The 25,622-nt window shown below is 36.7% G+C and overlaps 1 protein-coding gene across 4 annotated transcripts in view; it reads right to left on the bottom strand.

Annotated features, from left to right (window-relative positions):
* Nucleotides 1-4,228: 4,228 nt before the first annotated feature.
* Nucleotides 4,229-25,622, bottom strand: part of gramd2aa (GRAM domain containing 2Aa) — a 38,557-nt gene continuing 17,163 nt past the window's right edge. The window contains exons 4-12 of one of the 4 annotated variants that reach the window (XM_051900855.1): nt 23,923-23,995; nt 22,240-22,343; nt 19,566-19,664; nt 17,004-17,075; nt 16,844-16,906; nt 14,404-14,581; nt 8,549-8,642; nt 5,001-5,108; nt 4,229-4,918 (exon numbers count right to left, since the gene is read on the bottom strand). In XM_051900855.1, the coding sequence (XP_051756815.1) occupies nt 4,915-4,918; nt 5,001-5,108; nt 8,549-8,642; nt 14,404-14,581; nt 16,844-16,906; nt 17,004-17,075; nt 19,566-19,664; nt 22,240-22,343; nt 23,923-23,995 (795 nt within the window). In that variant the 3' untranslated portion in view covers nt 4,229-4,914. Of the gene's footprint in view, nt 4,919-4,996; nt 5,109-8,548; nt 8,643-14,403; nt 14,582-16,843; nt 16,907-17,003; nt 17,076-19,565; nt 19,665-22,239; nt 22,344-23,922; nt 23,996-25,622 lie in introns of those variants that run through there. The other 3 variants (XM_051900858.1, XM_051900857.1, XM_051900856.1) reach the window with 3 other exon arrangements.

Below are 25,622 nucleotides of genomic sequence, written 5' to 3'. Positions count from 1 at the left end.
CAAACAACAGTTCAATAACATTTAAGTTTTGGTTTCTCTTAAATGATCACCTGATATACTGGTTCTGTGTTGGAGAGATGTGGGCAAAACGGGTGTGTCTTTAATGATTTTCCAGTTGAAGCTGTTCTGCAATCAAATGTGTCACTTCAGAACGCCAGTGTGGTGAAGAAGATTTGACTAAAATAAGGAAAGTTACTGAAATAGACAAAAGCTGCATACAATGCACAGCATAAATGAGTACGCCCTCTCTGAAACTTCTGAAAGTCAGCAATTACTCAATTACTTAGAAGACATGTTAGCGTTCTTTAGCAATATAATGTTCCAGCAAGTCTGCTTAATCAATTACCAAAGAAGCATGTCAAAATTATTCAGGAAAATAAGATTTTCTTATCAAGGTGATAAAATGTTGTGTAGCAAAAATGAGTACACCCTCCTAAAAGTTACTAAATAAAATGAAATAAAAATTTTCTGGTGTAAGTTTAAGGCAATGTTTGATCAACAGGTAAGTATGTTGAACCAAAACATTTAAAGAGAAGTAATTTCTTGACAATTAAAAGTGTTATATAGCCCACTGAATCATTCTCAGACTTAAAGCTGACAACAATGGAACCACTTGGGAGAGAACTGTCAGGTGACTTATTTCTTAGCACTGAAGAGGATAGCGGTACAAGAGGATTACCAAATCATTGTTTTAAGTGTGAAAATATAGCAAAAGTAACAGAAATTTAAAAACAATGGACTTGTGACAAGGCCCCTGAAATAATCAGGCCTTCATTTTAAGCTTTCATTTATTGATTAGGGATTTTTTTGCTGGACAAAGAGCAGGAGAAATACCAAGTGAGTGTCTCCGAGCCAGCAAAAGCTATGAAAAGAGTGACTTTATCTCATAGAGTAAGATGCAGCCTGCAGAAATGACATGCATGGTTGTTGTTCTCACTGGAACTACCTACTGTAGCCAAAGCACAATAAAGTAAGTTAGCCATTTCCAAAGCCCATATTTACAAAATAAAGATTCTGGGAATCAATACTCTGGTCTCATGAGACCAAATCAATCATTTTGGATCTAACAGCATCCAAAATGTTATGGTGTTGCTAGAGGAGGAGTACAGTGAGAAGTGCCTGATTCCCACAGTAAAGTTCAGTGGTAGTAAAGCTCTTATATAGGGATGTTTGAGTGCTGAAGGTGTGAGGGAGTTGTGCTTTATCAATGCTGTCATGAATTCCCACACCACTGTGTAATTTAATACACAAACTTGAAACAGAAGATGTTACCCTTTCCTCATTCCCCGCATTGTTGGGCATTTTTTCAACATGACAATGAGGATATGCATTTTCCCAAGGTGAAAAACCTTCTGTGGAAAACACTTCTGTGTATTGCACTCAATCTTAACACTCTTGAGCACCTGTGGGGGATTCTATAGAGAGGAGTTGAGCAACACTCCTCATTAAAGATCAGGGCATTTAAGGAGCTCATCATCCAGGAGTTAAACAGGACAGATGTGACAATTTGTCATGAACTTGTACACTCCGTGCCAAGAAAGGTCAGAGCAGTATATTCAAAATTATGGCGGGCATACTAAGTATTAGAATATTATACATTTGTTGAATTAAATCTAGGGTGTACTCATTTCAGCAATCCTTAATTTAAACAAATTTGGCTAATTTACTTATTTTATGGCTATTAATGACATATATTTCTCAGTTTTTATTATGTATATGTTTAATACATTTTAGTTTTGACATCTTTTCATGAATTGTATTAGTGATCATAAAGAAAATACATCTTTTGTATTTGTTCAGAGGGGGTGTACTCATTTATGCTGTGCACTGTACATGTAAAGAAAAACTTGATTAATTGTTATTCAGCAGTATAGATTCAACACACATACTGTGGTGTATTGGGGAATGTGTTATTGAGGTTTTTTTTTTTTTTTTTTTTGCATTTATTTGTACATCTGAGTTCCCGTATTGGTGCCACTATTTAAGCAATGTGAGCAGATGAAATTATGATACATGTTGTCCACTAAATGACTGTTTAGTTAAGTGTTCAGCATTTGTTTTGTGTGTGCCTCATTATTATTATTAGCTATTTGTTACTGTAAGGCAGTTTCCCACTGTAACCTGTCCCCAGGATTTTTAAATAAGCTCGCGCAATTTACATATGAACTCGCCCAGAGATGACGGAAAACATACAGAGAGCATCAGCTTTCATTTCTGCTCTGATAGCCGAAAGGCCACACCGAAAGCTGTGAGTGTGTTAGTAATCAGGAATGGTGAGAGAACGTTGTGCTTGGTATGTTTTTTATCTTCAAACCAAACTTGGGTCTTCAGCCGACAAAGTTTAAATCTCGTCTGGCTAGAACACTTCCCAAAATGCTTACGTATTAGGTCAGTAGGCGGAGAGTAGAAGGTCTGGTAGAAATCTGGTAGATCTGGTAGAAATACCATGCTGATTTTTTCTCTACATTTTGCACGTGTTTGACCAGCAGATGTCCTCAGTGGGCATGTTCTGCACATTGAATTTGGTTGATATTTGGAGTGTAATATAATAATGAATAAGCAGGAACCACAGTTTGGAGTTTTAGCTTCACCAGTTTATCTAACATTTTGGCAAGCTCCACATTTTTTCCTAACACCGGTCTTGGAGTGAATGTCTGTCTGCACTGGGGGCAGCTGTAAACTTCCTTTTGTTCATCCTGATCAAAGCAGCTTGTAATGCAGCTCATACAGTAACTGTGTCCACAGGAAAGGGTCACTGGATCCTTTAGTAGATCCAGACAGATTGAACAGCTGAACTAGTCCTGAGTTGGAGAGACATTTGCAAAACAGGTGTGTCTTTAACGCCTTTCCGGATGAAGCAGTTCTCAGTTAGACAAAAAATAGACAATACATGCTGCATACATGTAAATGTAACCCCTCCTGTTTGAAGTTGGGTGCGCCAACAAGGAGGCTGAAGACCGCAGTCTCTAGCATCAATCGCTAGAGCGCCTCGTGAGGATTTACCCTAACAGGTCTTACTAGCTGGTCTCCATTACACTCACCCTCCTAAACCTCACTCCCATCCAGGTCATGGCACTAATGTAACCCCTCCTGTTTGAACCGCCCGCTCTAAGCGGGACTCAAACCCGGGTCCGCCGGCATGGGAGTCGGGTGCTCTAAAAAGGAGGCTAAAGACCACAGTCTCTACCATCAGTCGCTAGAGCACCTCGTGAGATCAGGGGAGGTTGAGGTTTTACCTGCACAGCTCTTACTAGCTGGTCTCCGTTACATAAAGCAAAACTTGCTTACTTGTTATACAGCAGCATAGATTCATTTGTGAATTGCGTTTATTTGTACATCTGGGTTCTATTTAGGCAATGTGAGAAGGTGTGACTGTCACATGATGTCCACTAAATAACTGTTCAGTATTTGTTTTGTGTCTGCCTCATTAATAGCTATTTGTTATTGTAAGGCAGTGGGATTGCCTTACAATAACTCTCCATTTTGCACGTGTTTGACCAGCAGATGTCCTCAGTGGGCATGTTCTGCAGATTGGATTTGGTTGACATTTTTTAATGGAAATTAATAATTTTAGCAGATCTGAACACTTACCTCTACATACACACAAGTAAAAACATAACAGGACAGAATAAGAAAATATGGATGGAGCATATGAAGTGATTTAAACACTATTAAACGTTGAAATTAACATCATCATATCATATATGAATCATATTATTAATAAAAAAATAATTATATTAGGAAAATATGTGGCATAAGAGCTGTTAGTTTGGCTTATTAAAATATATATTTTTATATTTTCAAATAGTTCATATATTTTCTCTTTGACAACTGATATTTATATTTTATGTAATTAGTCTGCAACACTGTTATAAAGATCTCATTGATTTACATTAACACAATTTCACAAAATCACAATTTCATCTTTTTTTATCAGCAATTGCACCGAATTGCATATTTTTGCTCATTTTGGGTGTCTGAATAAAATTGAGCTGTTTTTTCCTCCTCGAGTTTGAATTCCATAATCATACTATATGAGCCTAAGTAATCAAAAAAAAAATTAAATTTGAAAAATTTAAAATTTAATACTTTGTCTAAAGATTTATTAAACTGTTCCATTAAAAAAAAAAAAAAAAAAAAAAAAAATATATATATATATATATATATATATAGGGTAAGCATATCAAATCTGCATAATATGCTTTAGGAAACAACAACAGCACAATGATAACCTTAGGACAGTACATGAAAATGCACAATTTTATTGTCCATGAATTCTACAGCTTCTGGATTTACTTGAGTAAACATTCATTATGCCATAAACATTCTCCCCAGGTGTAAACGCAGTAAGACTGATCATACAACCTGTTTAAACCGTATGCATACTGTACATAATAGAGATTTTCAGGTCAGCTAAATCCTATTGGAAGTGCTAGGACATGGCAAGTGGCTTGCATATAAATAAATAAAATAATCTTATCTAAATATACTGCATTAGATCCTGAGCTATACATATTCAAGAGATTTATAACCTATTGAAAGTCATTTGACTGTACAGCGGTTGATACATTTGCCCTTATTAGGTGACGAGTGACCACAAAAAGAGTTTGTGTGGGGGAAACAGCCCTTCATTATGTTTATAATGTACACAGGGCTTGCAGTCTACATCCTGTGTAGGCCGGTCAGGTCCTTTCGTCTTTTAGGTCCAGTAACACACAATGACTATTTGAGAACACTTCCAGTCTTCAGGCTCATTGTCAACACAATCCAAGAAAGACTTTGCATCAATACATAAGAGAGTTTGTTTGCATAGTTGCAAGGTGACCAGAGAGAGAGAGAGAGAGAGAGAGAGAGAGAGAGAGAGCGCCGGCGTTGGACGACTTTCCTGTGAAGTGCAGTGGTGACCGTCAGTAGTTACCTGTGTGGGCAGACAGACAGCGCTGGTAAATGAGCTGTAAGACCGGCGTGAATGATGTAAGAGAGTGTGGAATTACATTTACCTCTCTCTGAGAGTCAGTGCAGGGTTGTTGCTGAGGAAAGAGAGCTGCTGCTCCAGGCTGCAGACACGAAAGGCCAGGTAACACGACGACAGGATGAGCAGGATAATGCTGCGGGACAGAAGTCAGATGTACATGAACTGGTTGATTCTCAAATGGAAATCGAAGACCAGAAGACTACAGCTCACTGTGAATCCCTTGAAGCTAATTAGAGCGATGAGCTCATGGAGAGACTTGTGCATGTTCAGCTGGACACAAGATGGCAGTGTTGTGAGCTAAAAGGTTTTTTTTTTTTTTTTTTTTTTGTCATTCATATCTAATGGAAACACATATCTATTAGATATGATCATAAAGTCACCTCAGAAGCTCACATAAATAAAATAAAATAAAAACACTTTTTCATTTAAATTTAAACCACAGTAAATTCAGACAATTTTATATTCATATTATATTTCTGAAAAAATGTATACCTAAATATTATAATGCCAAAGAGATTGAGATTTGGAATTCTCACCTGAAGAGTGCAGATGATTTTTATTATTAATATTTTAATATATTATTGTTATATTATTATTTAATTGTACTGTTTTATTATTATTATTATTATTATTATTATTTCATATTAACCATAACCTAACCCTAATCCTTATTTAATTAGTATTAATAATATTTTTATTAATTTATTATTAATTCTCAACTGAAGAGCAGAGGACATAGGCATATCAATTTTATATTATTTTAATATATTATTATATTATTATTTAATTTGATTATTTTATGATAATAATAATTTATTATAAATTTATTAAATTTATTATGAAGAGCAAAGGACATAGGCATACGCTTTTTTATTATTATTTTAATATATTATTATATTATTATTACTTAATTGTATTTTATTATTCTAATTTTATATATTTAATATATTATTAGTAGTATTATTAATTACTATTAATAAAAATAAATGATTATTTATTAATTAGTATTAATTTATTAATTATCAACTGAAGAGCAGATGACAGGCATATGCTTGATTTTATTATTTTAATATATTAGTAATAAATTAATATTTAATTTTATTATCTTATGATAATGATAATTTATTAATTTATTATTATTATTAATTTAATATTTATAAGCATAGACATATGCTTGTTTTTTATTATTTTAATATATTATTATATTATTTCATTTTTATTATTTTATGATGATAATTTCATAACTAATCATTAATTATTCATTATTAATAATGAATATTTTATTTGTTATTATTAATTTATTACATTTATTATTATTATTAATTCTCAACTGTAGAGCTGATGAAATAGGCATATGCTTTTTATTATTTTATTATTTTAATACATTAATATTATTTTATTGTTTAATTGTATTTTATTATCATTTTATATTATTTAATATATTAGTATTAATATTATTAATAATAATAATAATTTATTATATTATTCATTTTTTTATTGATTTTTGTATTATATTTGTATTTTTTCATTATTAGTATTTTTATATTGAATATTTTTTTTAATGTATTTTCTTATATTTTGTTGTTTATATAATATACACATACAAAGACACATAAAAGAAAATAGTTTAATAGTATTTGATGGCATGAATCTGTTGATTCATTATTATTTGCGGTTCCCAGGATGTCATCTTCTAATTCTGTTGAGATTGTTGTTTTAAACAACAAATTCTTGTGCTAACATGCTAACATGTGCTAATGTTCTTGTTCTATATTTCTTGTGCTAACATCTCTTTTATACGAAGTATTATCCTGAAAAAGAAAACTCCATCACTGGCATGTGCACGTGGCACTGCATGACCCACTGGAGCCAGTTTACACACGTGACAGTTCAGTTCCAGTGAGTTTATCCCTGCTGCACCACATCAGCTACACAAATCAGGGACGGATTACTGGAACAGGTGGACTGGCAAACACATGCAAGTTTGTGCGACAAAATAATGAGAAAATCTCCCCTGCGTCTTGATTTGTTCTATTTATAAAGCCAAGAAAAAAGTTGACTGACTAAGTATGATTATATCCTTATATAATTTTCAAAGCATGTTTTCAATCATTTTGACACGGTGCCCATACTCAAACTGAAAGGTGCTATAAGTGATTTTTTGTGTAAAAATGAAAATGACAGATACTATTAAATTAGGTGTCTTAAAAATGATACAGCAGTATCAAGCAGATCGGATCATCAGCCAATCAAAACACGGCCCGTTTACACTTGGCAAAATCAAGTGGCTTCTGTATCTGGATAACTGATCAGATCTCTGTTTCCTGCATAGATGCGCAATCAAAACGGTAAAAAGATACCTATGGGTTTGAAATCATTGCCAGATGTGGTTGGAAAATTGTGCATCCTTTATTGACAATGAATGGTTGTGCAGCTTTCAGGTGAGAAACCAAACTTTCATCTATATGCGTTCTACTCCGCCATCGATTGTCTCGCAAAAACACCCAGCGATTCTCGTGACGTTGACCTGTGAATGCAGATACGATGGCTAGACTGCGTGTACATTACACTGAGATCTGATCACAATGCGATCTCTAATACCTCTGTACCAGGACACACAGATCGGAGAACATTCTGATCACAAACTTGTCTCTGTTTTCAATGTGTATGTGCATGTTATGCTGCCTTCACGTGCTATCGGAAAATTTTCTAAATCCCACTTCTGAAGTCGTGATTATGAGCTTGTCGCATTCAAGTACTTTGTTGTCGGAAAGAACAGTAATCAGGTTTGTCCTTGCCTATTTACAGGTCCGGCATCAAGGCCTGTAAATCTGATCTGAAGGACCCACCCCTCCAATCCCGGAATGGGATTTAAACGCGGAAAGCGATCTAAACCGAATGCAATTTCAACCGAGGGGGACCCCTCGAATCTGATTTGTGCCATCTCAGATTCAATTTGACCCCCTTATAGCCTAAACGTAGGTAACTATAAAGTTCACTCTATTCTTCTCCTAGTTCAACGCCAACTTACTTTTATGTATTTTGGGAGAAATGGGTGAATTTACGTGATTTTAATCCAAAGATCCAATTCTCTGAATGAGCATAATAAAGTTTTTAAACGGCAAACACATTCACTTACACATATTTGACAATCGGAATATATCATATTGTTCATGATATAGTTAACAAGTTTCTGAATATTTTGGATAAAACACGGAAAAATAAAATAAAAGTGATAGGCTAGACATGTCATCCCGCACCCACCATGTTTAAAGTTTTGTCCCACCCTTTTTGAGAAGTTAGATATCAAAATTATCAACAAGCTTTGTAGTGGTAAATATGACTTGAGATGGTGTTCATGTCCAATTTTTAACTACGGAACTCGATAATTCCAATAGCACGTGAAGGCAGCATTGAAGCTCTGTGACAGCACTACAACAAACAAATTCTTTGTTTGAGCAATCGTTTGATTTTGAGGTGCTTTCTGGGTGAACAAAAAAGGACAGCATTTATATAGCTGCGAGTAAGAAAAAAATGCATGGACACATAGCAAGGATGTCCAGCCAAACTCACAGCAGGATGAAGAATTTCAGTAGCTGGTACTCCATCTGGCCCAGTTCTGGTATCGTCTCTGTAAGGAGGATCTTCTTTGTTTCCAGACCTTGATCTGTAGCAGACAGAGCAGTATCACAGGATGAGGAAGCGTACTACATGGATTAAAGACACTATTTTGTGTCTTTTCATTCATCGATAAATTAATATAGATCTCATATTAAGGCCCCGATATACTCACAGCGGAGTTATTTCGCTTAGGGGTAAAAAGAAGTTCGAAATACATGCTGTTAACAAACATCCTGACGCTGCCCACACTGCTGAGAGCGACGCTTAGATGAATATGTATATATGTACTCCGCGCTTTCCTTTCAATAACAAAATAAACAACAAAAATGACAGCAGTGAGAAAACAGCAGTAAAGAAAGCATCTGATCATGGCGATGTGGATATGTTTTCACCAGCTCTGAAATTCAGCACTCCAAGTCAAATCGCGTCACCTTTATTTATACAATAGATTGCTTAAAAGCAAGCAGCTTTACAGTATTAAACATGGAAGAACAGTGTCAGTGTCTCGTTCAATTAGAATTACAACTTTTGCTTCTACTATAAAGCGGCTGTCCAGTGTGTTCATGTTTTTACTTGCGTCTGACCTCGACGGACTGAACAGCAGAAATGAACCAGAGAAGATTTCCACATCAAGGAAGGCGGGGCCTCAGAGCCACACCCACCTATTACATCAATCTATTACATGGTAGTTCGAAGGTGTTTACTAGCCAGAGCAATCTTTTCCAGAAAGTTCACTTGGCAAGCCGTTTCAAACTCCTCAAAAATTGATTTTGTTCAAAATGCCAGTTCACACCATTTCAGTCTTGAATATATTGGGACCTTTAATTGAGAGACTACATGGGATATTTGGTGAAATGCTGTATGTTGAAAAAAAAATATATATATATATCCATAGTACATTTGCAAGAAAAAGTATGTGAACCACTTGCAGAATCTGTGAAAATGTGAATAATTTGAACAAAATAAAGGAGATAATACAAAATGACATGTTATTTTTCATTTAGTACTGTCCCAAGTAAGATATTTTACATAAAAGATGTTTACATATAATCCGTAAGACAAAAAAATAGCTGAATTTATTAAAATTACCACATTCAAAAGTTTGTGAACCATTGATTCTTAATACTGTGTGTGGTTACCTGGATGATCTACGACTGTTTTTTTTGTTTTGTGATGGTTGTTCATGAGTCCCTTGTTTGTCCTGAGCAGTTAAACTGAGCTCTGTTCTTCAGAAAAAATCTCCAGGTCCTGCAGATTCTTCAGTTTTCCAACATTTTTTGCATATTTGAACCCTTTCCAGCAGTGACTGAATGATTTTGAGATCCGTCTTTTCACACTGAGGACAACTGAGGGACTCAAACACAACTTTTAAAAAAGGTTCAAACATTCACTGATGCTCCAGAAGGAAACACGAAGAGCCGAGAGTGAAAACTTTTTGAATTTGAAGATCATGGTAAATTGTACTTAATTTGTCTTCTGGGAAACATCTAAGTATCTTCTGTTGCTTCCGAAGGGCAGTACTAAATGAAAAAAATTGATATTTATACGAAATAAGAAAAATTTGTACATCTTCAACCTGTTCAAAAGTTTTCACCCCCGGCTCTTAATGCATCGTGTTTCCTTCTGGAGCATCAGTGAATGTTTGAACCTTTTTTAATAGTTGTGTTTGAGTCCCTCAGTTGTCCTCAGTGTGAAAAGACGGATCTCAAAATCATTCAGTCACTGCTGTAAAGGGTTCAAATATGCAAAAAATGCTGGAAAACTGAAGAATCTGCAGGACCTGGAGGATTTTTCTGAAGAACAGAGCTCAGTTTAACTGCTCAGGACAAACAAGAGACTCATGAACAACCATCACAAACCAAAAAAACAGTCGTAGATCATCCAGGTAACCACACACAGTATTAAGAATCAAGGGTTCACAAACTTTTGAATGGGGTTATTTTAATAAATTCAGCTATTTTTTTTTGTCTTGTTGATTATATGTAAACATCTTTTATGTAAAATATCTTACTCAGGACAGTACTAAATAAAAATTTTTTCACAGATTCTGGAAGTGGTTCACATACTTTTTGTTGCAACTGTATATGTGAACAAACCATAACCCATAAAGTCCAAAAATAGCTTTTAACATTATACAAACAAGCATTTAAAAGTATTACATCAATTAGTCTTAGGCAGAGGCTGATATTTTAATGTTTCATCTCTACATTCTAAAATCTCCTTCTGGGCTTAATCCCATATTGCATAATGGATCCAAGTCCTGCCTCACATCCACACACACTCACAACATGAGCTGAGATCTGACGTCAAAGAGAAGTGATCAGCTTATTCCTGAATAATATAAAATCATATAATGGACATTTTTTCATTCCATCCTAGAAACATTTCATCAAATGGGGACATTAACTGCCAGTCTGCTCTGAGAAATTAATCTGCTCATGTCTAATGCGTTTCCCACAATAGAATTTTACCTGGCTTCACCCTCAGCAGCTGAGCAGCACAAAAAAATGACTTTTTCTCTCATCAGTTGGCAGTATGTTACACTGCTGTCACATGATTTCATTACGTTACGTTTATTTCAGAAAGTGCCATCCAATTATTTATCTTGGAAATAAATACACTTATTTATACACTTATTCATAATTCAGTTTGTGTTCAGTTGTCTTCGATTGTTTTCAATTGTTTTGATGTCTAATGTCTGAAATCTCATAAGAAAAACATCAAGGTTGAGGCATATTCTTGTGATCTCTCCCCTGACCCAGTAATTGCTGTTTTCGGCTGGACTGACTATCTTCATGGCATCAGCCATCAAATTCAAAAAGCTGTCCAATATGGAATGGTGGTAGCTAAAAAAATCATCCTTTGTCTATGGAAAAAGGCATCAAAACCACTTTTTATATCTTGGCTCTCTGAACTTTCCACCACTTTGCATTTGGAGAAACTCAGAGACAGCCTCTCTGGTAACATTGCTGGCTTCGAGGCCACCTGGGAACCCTTTCTTAAATATTTATCAAATGTCAAGGATAACAGTTTAAAGGTTTGATCCATTTATTACTCACATGATCACCATATTGCCCTTGTCCACTGGCCTAGAAATGTATAACATTATAGAAAATATGTATAAAACTGAAGGAACTGATGTAATTCAAGGTTGTAAAATCATTCAAAAATGTTTTTTTTTTTTTCTCTCTTTCTTGTCATTGTCTTTTTGTACTGTTCTATGTTGTCTTAATGCCAAAATAAAAACATAACAAAAAAAAAAAAAAAGAAAGACATCAAGGTTGATTTCTCACCACAGTATTGCATACAGTAAGTTACGGTTGTGTACTGCACATTTTGGTAAATGCAGCAGATCATGTAGGTATAACATGCATACAGAAAGTTTGCATACGGTGCACAGTATACACATTGCAAAAATAATATGAGTGCTATGGTAGTATAATTCTGTTCCAAACATAGCCGTGGTACAAACAGTATATGAGTGTGTGGAATGGAGGATGTTTTCAATTGTCAATAATAAATAAAATGTTACATGTTACTTAGTAAGTAATTTTATGCCAGTTATTTTGAAAAGCAATGAATTTCTCTGACTTCTCCATGACCTTTCCAGTTGTTCATGATTACCAGAGATTTTATTTTAAAATCACTTTGTAGAGATTTCTGCAGTCAAGCACCAATCTTCTGAATGAATAGATTTAAAGCATTATACAGATCAGCTGACAGACAGTCATCATGCAGCTTTTACTTAAAAGCTCAGAAAGAGCAATATCTATCTGAAATATTCTAGAGCAGATCAAAATGATTTATTTCACTATTGACTTTTCAATGACTTTCTAAGATTTTACTCATGTTCCATTCAATAAGGAATTACTTTTAAAATAATCTGATTACAGAACACACAAAACTTTATACATAACCCCAAACACTGATAACGTGATATACAGGTGCTGGTCATATAATTAGAATATCATCAAAAAGTTGATTTATTTCACTAATTCCATTCAAAAAGTGAAACTTGTATATTATATTCATTCATTACACACAGACTGATATATTTCAAATGTTTATTTCTTATTATAACTGACAACTAAGGAAAATCCCAAATTCAGTATCTCAGAAAATTAGAATATTACTTAATACAATACAAAGAAAGGATTTTTAGAAATCTTGGCCAACTGAAAAGTATGAACATGAAAAGTATGAGCATGTACAGCACTCAATACTTAGTTGGGGCTCCTTTTGCCTGAATTACTGCAGCAATGCGGCGTGGCATGGAGTCGATCAGTCTGTGGCACTGCTCAGGTGTTATTAGAGCCCAGGTTGCTCTGATAGTGGCCTTCAGCTCTTCTGCATTGTTGGGTCTGGCATATCGCATCTTCCTCTTCACAATACCCCATAGATTTTCTATTGGGTTAAGGTCAGGCGAGTTTGCTGGCCAATTAAGAAATTAAGATACCATGGTCCTTAAACCAGGTACTGGTAGCTTTGGCACTGTGTGCAGGTGCCAAGTCCTGTTGGAAAATGAAATCTGCATCTCCATAAAGTTGGTCAGCAGCAGGAAGCATAAAGTGCTCTAAAACTTCCTGGTATGCGTTGACCTTGGACCTCAGAAAACACAGTGGACCAACACCAGCAGATGACATGACACCCCAAACCATCACTGACTGTGGAAACTTTACACTGGACCTCAAGCAACGTGGATTGTGTGCCTCTCCTCTCTTCCTCCAGACTCTGGGACCCTGATTTCCAAAGGAAATGCAAAATTTACTTTCATCAGAGAACATGACTGCTGCTGAGTGGTCCAAAGTTCAGTCCTTTTTGTCTTTAGCCAAGGCGAGACGCTTCTGACGCTGTCTGTTGTTCAAGAGTGGCTTGACACAAGGAATGCGACAGCTGAAACCCATGTCTTGCATACGTCTGTGCGTAGTGGTTCTTGAAGCACTGACTCCAGCTGCAGTCCACTCTTTGTGAATCTCCCCCACATTTTTGAATGGGTTTTGTTTCACAATCCTCTCCAGGTTGCGGTTATCCCTATTGCTTGTACACTTTTTTCTACCACATCTTTTCCTTCCCTTCGCCTCTCTATTAATGTGCTTGGACACAGAGCTCTGTGAACAGCCATCCTCTTTTGCAATGACCTTTTGAGTCTTGCCCTCCTTGTGCAAGGTGTCAATGGTCGTCTTTTGGACAACTGTCAAGTCAGCAGTCTTCCCCATGATTGTGTAGCCTACAGAACTAGACTGAGAGACCATTTAAAGGCCTTTGCAGGTGTTTTGAGTTAATTAGCTGATTAGAGTGTGGCACCAGGTGTCTTCAATATTGAACCTTTTCACAATATTCTAATTTTCTGAGATACTGAATTTGGGATTTTCCTTAGTTGTCAGTTATAATCATCAAAATTAAAAGAAATAAACATTTGAAATATATCAGTCTGTGTGTAATGAATGAATATAATATACAAGTTTCACTTTTTGAATGGAATTAGTGAAATAAATTAACTTTTTGATGATATTCTAATTATATGACCAGCACCTGTATGTAAAGCACCCTTTGACCTTTAATCTACTATTTACTAAAGACCTTTATAAGCAAAACAGGTCTAAAATATGCAATATTGATGACTTCTAACCCATCGTTAGCCCTTTTGAAAAAAGTTGTGTGTCAATACCATGGTACTTGGCATATCAGATTATCATATTCATATCTACATGATATTTACAAACTACTCCCAGGTACTTTACAGAATACCATGATACCATGGTCCATAGTATCAAATATGTAAATACTTTTGTTGGTCAGTCACTCACCCTCCAGAGGTTTGTCTGTCTGGAAGGGGGCGTCTACGGCACTCAGGCTGCTGGTGGAGTTTCCCAGTAAGTCAGGTAGAGAAGAAGCCACAGATGCTACTGATGGCTTCCTCCTCCACTTCAGCACCGGAGGAAACTCATCTGGTACAGGGAAAACTTCAGGGACGGGGAACTCATCCTACACCAGCAAATGGAAGTACAGGACACACTAAGATTCACTAAGAATGAATTATGGCCAATGAAAATGCATACATCCCTTTTATATAAACAATCATTTACTGCCTGCATTCATTGGGCGGTAATATTGCGAATGACATTCTGTAAAGGATTAGTTCACTTCAGAATTCAAATTTCCTGATAATTTACTCCCCTTCATGTCATCTAAGTTCTTTCTTCAGTCGAAAAGAAATTAAGGTTTTTGAAGAAAACATTCCAGGATTTTTCTCTATATAGTGGATTTCAGTGGCTACCAACGGGTTGAAGGTCCAAATGTCAGTTTCAGAGCAGCTTCAAAGGGCTCTACATGATCCCAGACAAGGAATAAGGGTCTTATCTAGTAAAACAATCGGTCATTTTCTAAAAAAAAAAAAAAGAAATTATATATTTTTAAACCACAAATGCTCATCTTGCACTAGCTCTGTGATGTACCACGCATTACGTAATCACGCGTGACGTAGGCGGAAGTGTTTACAAAGTGGACGCACAAAGACTAAGTCAAACATCCTTTACAAAAAAAAAAAAAAAAAAGGTAAAACAACGATGTCGGACAATTTTAAAGTTGAGAAAATGAGATGGAGTTTTTCGCCCTACCGCGGTACTTCTGCCTACGTCACGCGTGACCTTTCCAACGTGATTACGTCATGCGTTGTGCATCTCAGAGCTAGTACAAGACGAGCATTTGTGGTTAAAAAGTATATACTTTGGTCATTTTCTAAAAAAAAAAAATAATCATTTCGCTAGATGAGACCCTTATTCCTAGTCTGGGATCGTGTAGAGCCCTTTGAAGCTGCACTGAAACCATTTGGACCTTCAACCTGTTGGTAGCCACTGAAATCCACTATATGGAGAAAAATCCTGGTATGTTTTCCTCAAAAACCATAATTTCTTTTCAACTGAAGAAAGAAAGACATAAACATCTTGGATGACATGGGGGTAAGTAAATTATCAGGAACTTTTAATTCTAAAGTGAACTAATCCTTTAATGAGACTAATTTAAATAGGAAAAACGCACAAGACACAAGCCACAGTGCTGAGTTATCAGGTAGTTAACGAATGGTTAAGGGTTTTTGCATTGAAATACCATATGCAAAAGTGGCGCAAAACTGTTCCCCTTCATACATGAATACATATGTTTAGCCAAGCATTCACATAATGCTTCTCATAAACTTGTACTATAATTATATCTGATGAAAGAATACCAAATACACATGATCAACTTTTGCTAATGCTTCTCCTTTTGCTTCCCTGTTTCTACCTCGGGATGCCCATCCTGGACTAACTACAGCTCCAGTTTGCATCCAGCCTTTGCAATGTTTTCAGGCAATGAGGACAATTGTGAAGATTTCAGATGACGTCATCTCATTATCCTAATATTGTAATATTATTCTTATATTGTAATCATTACGAGCACAAGTTGTAATTGCTGCCTAACATGTTTGTTGTGTCTGCTTAACAGAATGCATATCTAGTTCTGTCATGAAACTCTAGATGGCGCAGACTGATAGGTCCTTTACATGCAATCTGCAAGCAATCACGTCATCAACAGCTGATTGGCCTCTGCTGATCCTGCAGCCAATGAGATTGCATGCTCAACATTTAAATAGTCTGGTTCAGTGTTTGCTGTAAGCTGGTCCTGCAGTGCTATCAGAGCTCCTCTGAGACCCTCCACCTCCCCAGCTCCACCTGCCTAGATCTGCCCTGGGATTTATGTATGTCTATTTATGCAGCAGCAGCATATCTTACATGCTCACAGCAGTGTCTGTGTATCTATTAGCAGTATTAGCATCCATACTCTGCTCTGCAGCAGCAGCAATAATCAACAGCATTGTAGCAGATCTAGTTCGCCAAGACCAAATACATTAACACTGCCATATTCAATAACATGCTAAAATTATTTCAAGAGTTGTCATGATTAAAATGATGTTAACTAACCACATAACACATGTTATATTATATCTGTGTATTACACATTACTTTGATACACTCATCTCTTGCTCGAATGCTCGTAACATTGAAAAAAACATTTTCTGTAAAGCTGTTTTAAAACAATATGTATTGTATTGGTGTGTAAAGCACTTTGGCCAACATGTGTTGTTTTTAAATGTGCTATACAAATAAACTTGAATTGAAATTAGAACCACTGTAATTAGTATGCAGTTATTATGCAAGAAAATGTAAAATGTTCTCCAGAAGCCAGAACAATCTAGACTCTCAAACGTACCAGAGATAAAGAGTTAGGCTCCTCCATGTACTGCTTGAGGCTGAGGATCTTCTTCCCATTGACCTGTAAGACAGACAGCAGCATGATCACAACACACTTGTCTTTAGGCTAATGCTGTATACATAATGTTTCAGCCCATAGGAACTGCGTAAACTCTCACCTGTAGATGTGTGCAGATGCGTCTCAACACATCGTAGACGCTATCTCTGGACAGTAGAGACACAAACACGTACTGTGCATGGAGAGAACACAAACATATCAAAACATTATAATACATTGTGGATGTGGCATGTCAAGCAACATTCCTGCTGGAAAACCCAGCTAAAACCAGCTATAGGTGGTGGTAGCTGTGTTTTGAAACATTTTAGTTGGTTTCAAACTGGTCCAAGATGGTTAACAGTGGGAATAACAATAAGGTCCAGTGCTGGTTAATGGTCTTGGACCTTCAAAAAATAGCTACTGTTTTCCAAAACACAGTTTTTTCATGACCTAAAAGCTGGTGAAACCTGGTTATTCCAGCACAACCCGTTACCCTTGACCGTCTGGTCAACCATCTAAACCAGCTGCCAAGAACCATTTTTAGTTCCCAAAGAATCTTTCAGTGAACCATTTATTTTTCTTAGTGTGAAGAACAGCTTAATAGTCTAAAGAACCTTTTCCCACTATAAAGAACCTTTAGTGCAATGGAAATGTTTTGTGAATGTTAAAGACACATTTACCACCTTAAACTGATTTGAGCTGTATTTTCAGCAGAGATGAGGGATAGTGGACATAACCAGAGCATTGAGAAACCACTTTAGTTTAATTTCACTATGTAGCCACATATAATCTCACTACCAGGAAGAGGATCATATTTTTAGGGAACACTAAGAGCGTGTGAAAGCCGATCCCATGAGGGACAGGGACTTTATGGATTAATTCAAAACAAATGCAACCTTCAAGTGGAGTCGGAAATATTGAAATGTTTTGTGCACATGAATGACCAAATTAATTCTCAATGATACCCAACTTCAGAAGGTGCGTGTTGACCTGAAAAATATTTGAAAAGATGTTTGCAAATGGCAGCGGATAGAAGTGGAAGTTATATTTCAATTAGCTTCATGCAAATTGACCATTTTTATTTTTTACGGAATATTGCAGTATTTATTATAAATGATTTATCTGTGCACATCATTAATCTTTAATCAAAATATCTTCCCCTCCCTCTTGACATCTCTTCTCTGATGACATGTTTACTGAAGTGAGGGCGGGGCAACCTGTCACTCACATGAGATCGACCAATAGCAAACCCCAACAATCCAGTCAATTCCCCGATGGACAAAATCAAGCCCCGCCCTACATTTGTTCTTGTTCGAGAAGCCATTCACTCGGATATACGTAACAATAGGAAGGAAAGACTATCGCAACTTCCATTTCTTGCTGACTTTAGTTCATTATATGGGAGATGCCATGTATGAATAAAGTATATAGGTTGTGTAAAATAGATCTACCTGTACAACAGAAAAAAGAGAATTTACCACCATTCAATGTTGAATGCATAGTTGTCGCAATAATAACTGCCTATGTAGGATTTTACCAGGTGCACTTCAACTCAACAATACTCATTTTTCACAATGTCGTTTTGTTCTGCTTTTACGGTACAGGCAGTTAATGACCGCTTTTGAGAACTATAGAATTACAGACTATTCACAGGCAATAATCGTCAAAGCAATGTCTAATAAAACTGCTCTCAGTAATATGAGCTAACTGAAGTTTTAACTGAAAAGAATCTGATGCCAAGTCCACTGATCCTCCCAATGGAAAGAAAAATCACACAAGATGTCAGCGGATTTCCTCTAGAGATGAATGAGATAAAAATAAATAATAAAATAAAATAGCAATATTATAAAAAGCAAAAGACAGAAATCTTAATATTAAACATTTTTCATCAAATTCTTTCAGGACTAAATGTTTATACTCTTGTTAGAGTATGTCAACAATTGTCTCATTTGTCTCTATTTTTATGTTTTATGATAAGGAATTTCAGGAGAAACATCTGAGACGAACTTAAAAAAAATCCATTAAATCTCCTGAGCAGTATTGTCATCTGGAATCTGCACTTTTTCAACATTTTCTAGATGGCAATGGGATTAAAATTAGTGTATTTGTGAAATTTACTAGCAATTTGAAAATTGTTTCAAAGCCATTTTTTTTTTCAGTGCAATAATATTACGTTTCTCCTCTAGAGTTTCAAAAGGGCTACCAAATAAGTTACAAACTGTGCTCAGATTGGCCAAGACACCAGTGTCTGCAACCAAACCTCAACAGTAACTCGAATGTTTTCCATCAAATTCTACAAGACTGAATTATCTGATCTATGATTTTGACATTCGTTTGATTCTATTTATATTTATCACTAAGGCGTTTTAGGAGAAACATCTGAGAAAACTTTAGCTCTATTGCGTTTCATGAGCTGTAAAAGAGAAACCTCTAAAATAATAATTCATACAGACCATATCATCTGATCACAGATCAGTTCTTTGCACTTACCTAACAAGAATCAAACAGTTCACTAAACAAAAAGGTATAAAAGCTGACTGAAGTCAAAGATTCATACTGTGAACTGGAGTCTCAGTGTTGCATCCATTTGCATTTTCACTGTTTTACAGCAGTGCAGCATGCGCTGACTAAGCTTTGTATTTCAATCTGCCGGTCAGTGACCTGGAACCCAGTGGAAACGCACCTTCTGACTGCTGTCTGTGGTGATAGCCAAGCCATTAGGAACCAGACCTGCTGTCTTATGTTTCTTCACCAATCGCACAGACGCTACAGGAATGGCCACCTGAGAGGCAAGAGAAAGTGGCAGGAAAAAAAAGGAAAAAGTTCCTTGTTTCAAAGTGCATCTTCGCTTACGAATTCTTGCACACAACATTTTCCCTCTCAAGAATGGAAACTGGACCAGCTACATCTAATTACTAAATAACGTGGTGCATAAAGGAACGATATAACATTACGTTTAATTCAGCACAACAAACCACAACATGGCGAGCAGCCGAAAGTGAACAAAACACCATTTGATCTATACGATTATTTATTACAAGTTTGTCATAATGTTCTGATGCTAAAACGTTACTACCTGATTAACCATAACCACTCTGTTTTGTGTTGTTTTCTGGGTCATTCAGACATTTGTGCACTGATCTCCAACCCTGTGACATTCAACTCCATAATATTTTTAATCTAACAGGCACAAAACGTCAAATTTAAAAATAAATGCAATGGGTTAATTTATTTTTTATTATATTTGTAATAATATACTTTTTACAGGATTTATAATATTTTTCAGTTATACTGTAACATGATTTATTGCAAAGTACACTGGAATTGATACTACCACAATATACTCAGCTATTTATTGAAATTATGATATTAAGCTGTGACAGGGCTAATAAAAAATTAACTTTAGGGTTAAGGCCCATTCACACCAAGAACAATAACTGTAACGATAACTATATTAGCGTCCACCAGCTGACCATATTGTTCTTTTATTCTAAGCACGTGTTGCAGTTTTGTTGTCTGTCACTTTAAATGCTTGAGCTCTTTAAAGCAGGGTGGATTCTGATTGGCTGTCAATGTTTTTATCGTTCATCAGCTGGAAAAAAATTGTTATAAAAATGATTCCAACAACATTGTTTCTCTGTGCCGACAACGTTAAGGATAATGTTAAAGATATAGCTCTAAAAATCATTCACACCCTAACTATAACGATAATGGCACAGAGAAAAGATATTGTTCACTTTCAGAACGATTTTTTTCAGCTGATGAACGATAAAAACACTGACAGCCAATCAGAATCCATCCTGCTTTAAAGGGGTCCTTGATTATGATTTCACTTTTTTAACTTTAGTTAGTGTGTAATGTTGCTGTTTGAGCATAAACAACATCTGCAAAGTTACGATGCTCAAAGTTCAATGCAAAGGGAGATATTTTTTTTGACAAAAATCACTTTTTAAGGACTACAACAAATGGCTGGTAGGGTCTACAACGAGCTTCTTTCTGGGTTGGTGACATCACAAACCCCAAAATTGACATAAACCCGCCCCCGAGAACATGCAACAAAGGGGGCGAGGCCATGCTGGGCTGCTTTAGAGAAGAGGAAGAGTTGTTGTAGTGGAGTATTGTTACCATGCCGTCATTTTACACCGTACTGCTTCACAAACGAGGGTCAATTCAACACTGGATTTGCACAAAAGATTAACATTACGACACATGCTAGCCGATGAGTTGAAAAACTCCACAGCAACTACATAAATTTATCCACTTTCCATTCAGAAACATCCAGTTGCATTCTAAAATTTTTAACTTCTTCCTGAGTCTCTCCACCAGTGTCCGACTCCGGTTTGAACAATGTAAGGCTGAACATGTTACCGACAATCATCATTTTGGCTGCGTGAGATTCTCCATCTTTGTTGTTGTTGAGCAACTGAAGCGTGAGCTGTTAAAGCTCCGCCCTCTTCTGGAAAAGGGGTCGGGAGCAGCAGCTCATTTGCATTTAAAGGGACACACAAAAACGTGTTTTTGCTCACACCCAAATGGGGCAAATTTGACAAGCTATAATAAATGATCTGTGGGGTATTTTGAGCTGAAACTTCATGGACACATTCTGGGGACACCAGAGACTTATATTACATCTTGTGAAAAGGGGCATAATAGGTCCCCTTTAAAGAGCTTGAGCATTTAAAGCGGCAGACGACAATACTGTAGCGCATGCTTAGAATTAATAACAATATTGTGCATTCGTGTGGACGCTAATTTAGTTATAGTTATAGTTCTTGATGTGCATGGGCCTTTTGTACCGCTTTTGTGATGTTAACTCCCGCATTGCAGTGCCAATTGTCTGCAGTGTGAAACGATGCGGTGCCCATTACTCTTTAAGAGAATAGGGACAACCTTTTTAAACCATGCGCTGGGCGTGCTGACCATTTTTCTTGTCGTTAAACTAGCAATAGTGGATTCGGACACGTCCTAAGTGCACTTGCGCCGTGCGCTTTAGACCATGCACTTAGACCATTAAAATAGGGCCCACAGTCTGAAACAAGAGTTTATGAATGCCCAGGAATAATTGTAAACCCCAGGTAAATTACAAGAAGTGTGAAACGTGAATCAAGATAACCAGGATTCTGTTTACCTGGGGTTTAGCATGACTCAGGGTTAACTAAAAAAAGCCCTATATTGTGGTAATAGGCCTTGGTTCTTTGGGTACTTGGGAAAATACCGCTTCATATAACATTCAGTTTTCAAATCAAATGCTAAAAAATTGCACCATTTTCTAACACAAATGCTAATGTTTCCTGGGAATGAACCTTCTAGTCATGTCTATCCAAGCTATATTCATAAGCTGAAGACGTGACGCTCACCTTGATGTCTTTACCAAAGAGGTTGGCGTAAAAACACAGCCAGTTTCGAGAGATGTAGAGTCGGCCTTGCAGCAGGATGTCTCGCAGCAGGGCACAGGAGTACACTAAAGGAGGGGTCACAAGTGCACTTATACAAGAGAACTGCAAGTAAGCTGATACTTTTGAGTGAGAGTTCAAGAGCAGCATCAAATTCTGACGTCTTCTTTCACTTGAACGACAGCTCAAAGCAGTTAAAATGTTGATACCAATGTCAGATAGAGCGCAACATTAACAAATGTAATCAAGATGAACAAGCAAAACATTGGGATCTAAAGGACTGAGAACACACTGAAAATCAGGGATTCCAAATTTAATCCTTGAAATAAAGTTTTAGAATTATAAAATATTTGTGACATTGACCATGTGATGTTCTTTTTACAATACAGTCAGATGCTCTTTGGATCATGCTGGATAATATGATCCCCAGGTTTTACATAAACTTGTGTTCATGCAGCTCTAGGGACACACTAAGTTAAATGAATTAAATGAATTGAATGAATGCACATTTATGTAAATAAAATTCTCACGCAAGTTGTTATGCTTGTGAATTGTAAACAATATTATAAAATATTTAACATAACACAATATACACTAACGTTAACATTTTTTAGATCAATAATATTTTTTTGTTTTGTTTTTGAAAGAAGCCTCTTCTGCTCACCAAGGCTTTATTTATTAGATCCAAAATACAGCAAAAACAGCAAAATTGTGAAATATTTTTATAATTTAAAATAACTTTTTTCTGTTTCAATATATTTTAAGATTCAGTGTCACATGATCTTTCAGAAATCATTCTAATATGCTGATTTGCTGCTCAAGAAACATTTATTATTATTAATGTTGAAAACAGTTTTTTCAGGATTCTTTGATGAATAGAAAGTTCAAATGAACAGCATTTATTATAGAATTTTTTGTAACATTATAAACGTCTTTACTGTCACTTCTAATCAATTTAATGCATCCTTGCTGAATAAAAGTATTAATTAATTTTATTTCTTCCCCAAAGAAATTACTGACCCCACACTTTTGAACCTTAGTGTATAATGTTAGAAAAGCTTTAATATTTCAGATAAATGCTGTTCATTTGAGCTTTCTATTCAATAAAGAATCCTGAAAAAAAAAAAAAAAAAATACACAACCGTTTTCAACATTGATAATAATCATAAATATTTCTTCATTTGTGCAGCAAATCATCATATCAGAATGATTTCTGAAGGATCATGTGACACTGAAGACTGGAGTAATGATGCTGAAAATTCAGCTTTGATCACAGGAATAAATTACATTTTAAAATATGTTGTTTTAAATTGTAACAATATTTCACAATATTAATGTTTTGGATTAAATAAACGCAGCCTTGGTGAGCAGAAGAGACTTGCAAAAATGCAAAATAAGAAGCATTTTCACTAGTGGTTTCTGACCTTTGCCCCCTCTGTATATAATGGACATTTTATTAACAATGCAGAGGAGCAAACCAAACATAAACCAAACTTCTTTAAAAAAAAACCTGCAAGGTGTTAATGAGGAACCTAGAGTAGCACTATTAAAAGAATCTTTTCACAAGGTCACTTTACAAGGAGCGGCAAGATGCAGTAAACTGAAACGCAAGAGGTTGCTGTAGAAGGAGAAAGACAACAAACTTACCTTTCATTAGAAGCTCTTCTTTGGGAACGCTCTGGAAAAGCTTGTGGTACTGCGCATTGTACTTGCTGACGGTCTGCGAGGAAGAAGAGGAAAGTGAAATGAGCTGCTTCGCACAGCTCTTCTGCAGCTTGGCTCTTTCTCGTAAGGGATGCGAGCTCTGCACCAAGCTAAGCATGCTGACACGACTCAAACGCTCCACACGAGCCGAGAGGCTGCCTCGCACCGCGTGTGCGTACTGCAGTTACCCTGCTGTCCCAGGACCCGAGAGCCAGCTCAGCTTAGTCCTCTTCCTGTAAGCTAACACAGCGTTTCTTCTTACTTCAGAAGCGTCACTCTCTCTGTCTCACCCTCTCTCTTTCTTCACTGCCCCGTCACATGCACGCAGCAGAAACACCCACTGCACCTTGACGGAAAAACTTGTGGGCTTGTTTCTAGCGCATTTATCTCTCTCACTCTTGCTTCCTGCAGCTCAGAGCGTTTCAGAGCACACTGATGCACAACAGATCATTTGGATGATGTTCATTATGTAGATGGGCTGATCCAGTCAGGAGTGCCCCGTGAATGTTTAACCCTGCTTGTACATCTACACTGAGCTGTGATAAAAGCATTGTCTTAAAGTCAACATGAAATCAAAAGCAACAATTCTTATTTTTTATGGAATATTGCAATGTTTATTATAAATGATTTATCCATGCACATCATTATTTTTTTTTTAAAAATTCATGTGCCTTTGTGTGATCTTTTATCAAAATAACTTCCCCTCCCTCTTGCAATGACATCTCTGATGACATGTTTACTGGAGTGAGGGCGGGACAACCTGTCACTCACATGAGATCGACCAATAGCAAAGCACAACCATCCGACCAATTTCCCATGGACAAAATCAAGTACCGCCCTACATTTTTTCTAGTTTGAGAAGCCATTTCACTCGGATATACGTCACAATAGGGAGGAAAAGACTATCGCAACTACTGTTTCATGCTGACTTTAAGTCTATAACAAAGCCTATGTAAATGAGGCAAGCTAGTAAGAGCCGAGCATGTAAACCTCACTTCCCTGGCTTCAAGAGGCGCACTGGCGACTGACACTAGAGAATGCGGTCTTTAGTGTCCTTGTTAGCGCACCCGCCTCCCATGCCAGAGACGCAGTTTCGAATCCCGCTTGGAGTGGTTTGAATAGGACTGATTACATTGGTGCCGTGACCCGGATGGGAGTGAGGTTTAGAGGGGTGAGTGTAAGAGCTGAGTAAGAGTAGTAAGCATGTAAACCTCACTTCCCTGGCCTCAAGAGAATGCGGTCTGGGTCACAGCACCACTGTAACCAGTCCTACTCAAACCGCTCTGAGCGGGATTCGAATCGGCGTCTCCAGCATAGGAGGTGGGTGCGCTAACAAGGACGCTAAAGACCGCATTCTCTAGCATCAGTCGCCAGCGTGCCTGCCTCCTATGCCAGAGATGCCGATTCGAATCCCGCTCAGAGCGGTTTGAATAGGACTGGTTACATTGGTGCCGTGACCCAGATTGGAGTGAGATTTAGGGGGGTGAGTGTAACAGAGGCAAGCTAGTAAGTTTCGAATCCCGCTTGAAGTGGTTTGAGTAGGACTGATTACATTGGTGCTGTGACCCAGATGGGAGTGAGGTTTAGAGGGGTGTGTGTAAGAGCTGAGTAAGAGTAGTAAGAGCCGAGCATGTAAACCTCAC

Source organism: Ctenopharyngodon idella, chromosome 7 (genome assembly GCF_019924925.1).
Source record: "Ctenopharyngodon idella isolate HZGC_01 chromosome 7, HZGC01, whole genome shotgun sequence".
Classification (NCBI taxonomy): Eukaryota; Metazoa; Chordata; class Actinopteri; order Cypriniformes; family Xenocyprididae; genus Ctenopharyngodon; species Ctenopharyngodon idella.
The sequence above is the reverse complement of the archived record's forward strand: the minus strand, read 5'-3'. Positions and strand labels throughout refer to the sequence as shown.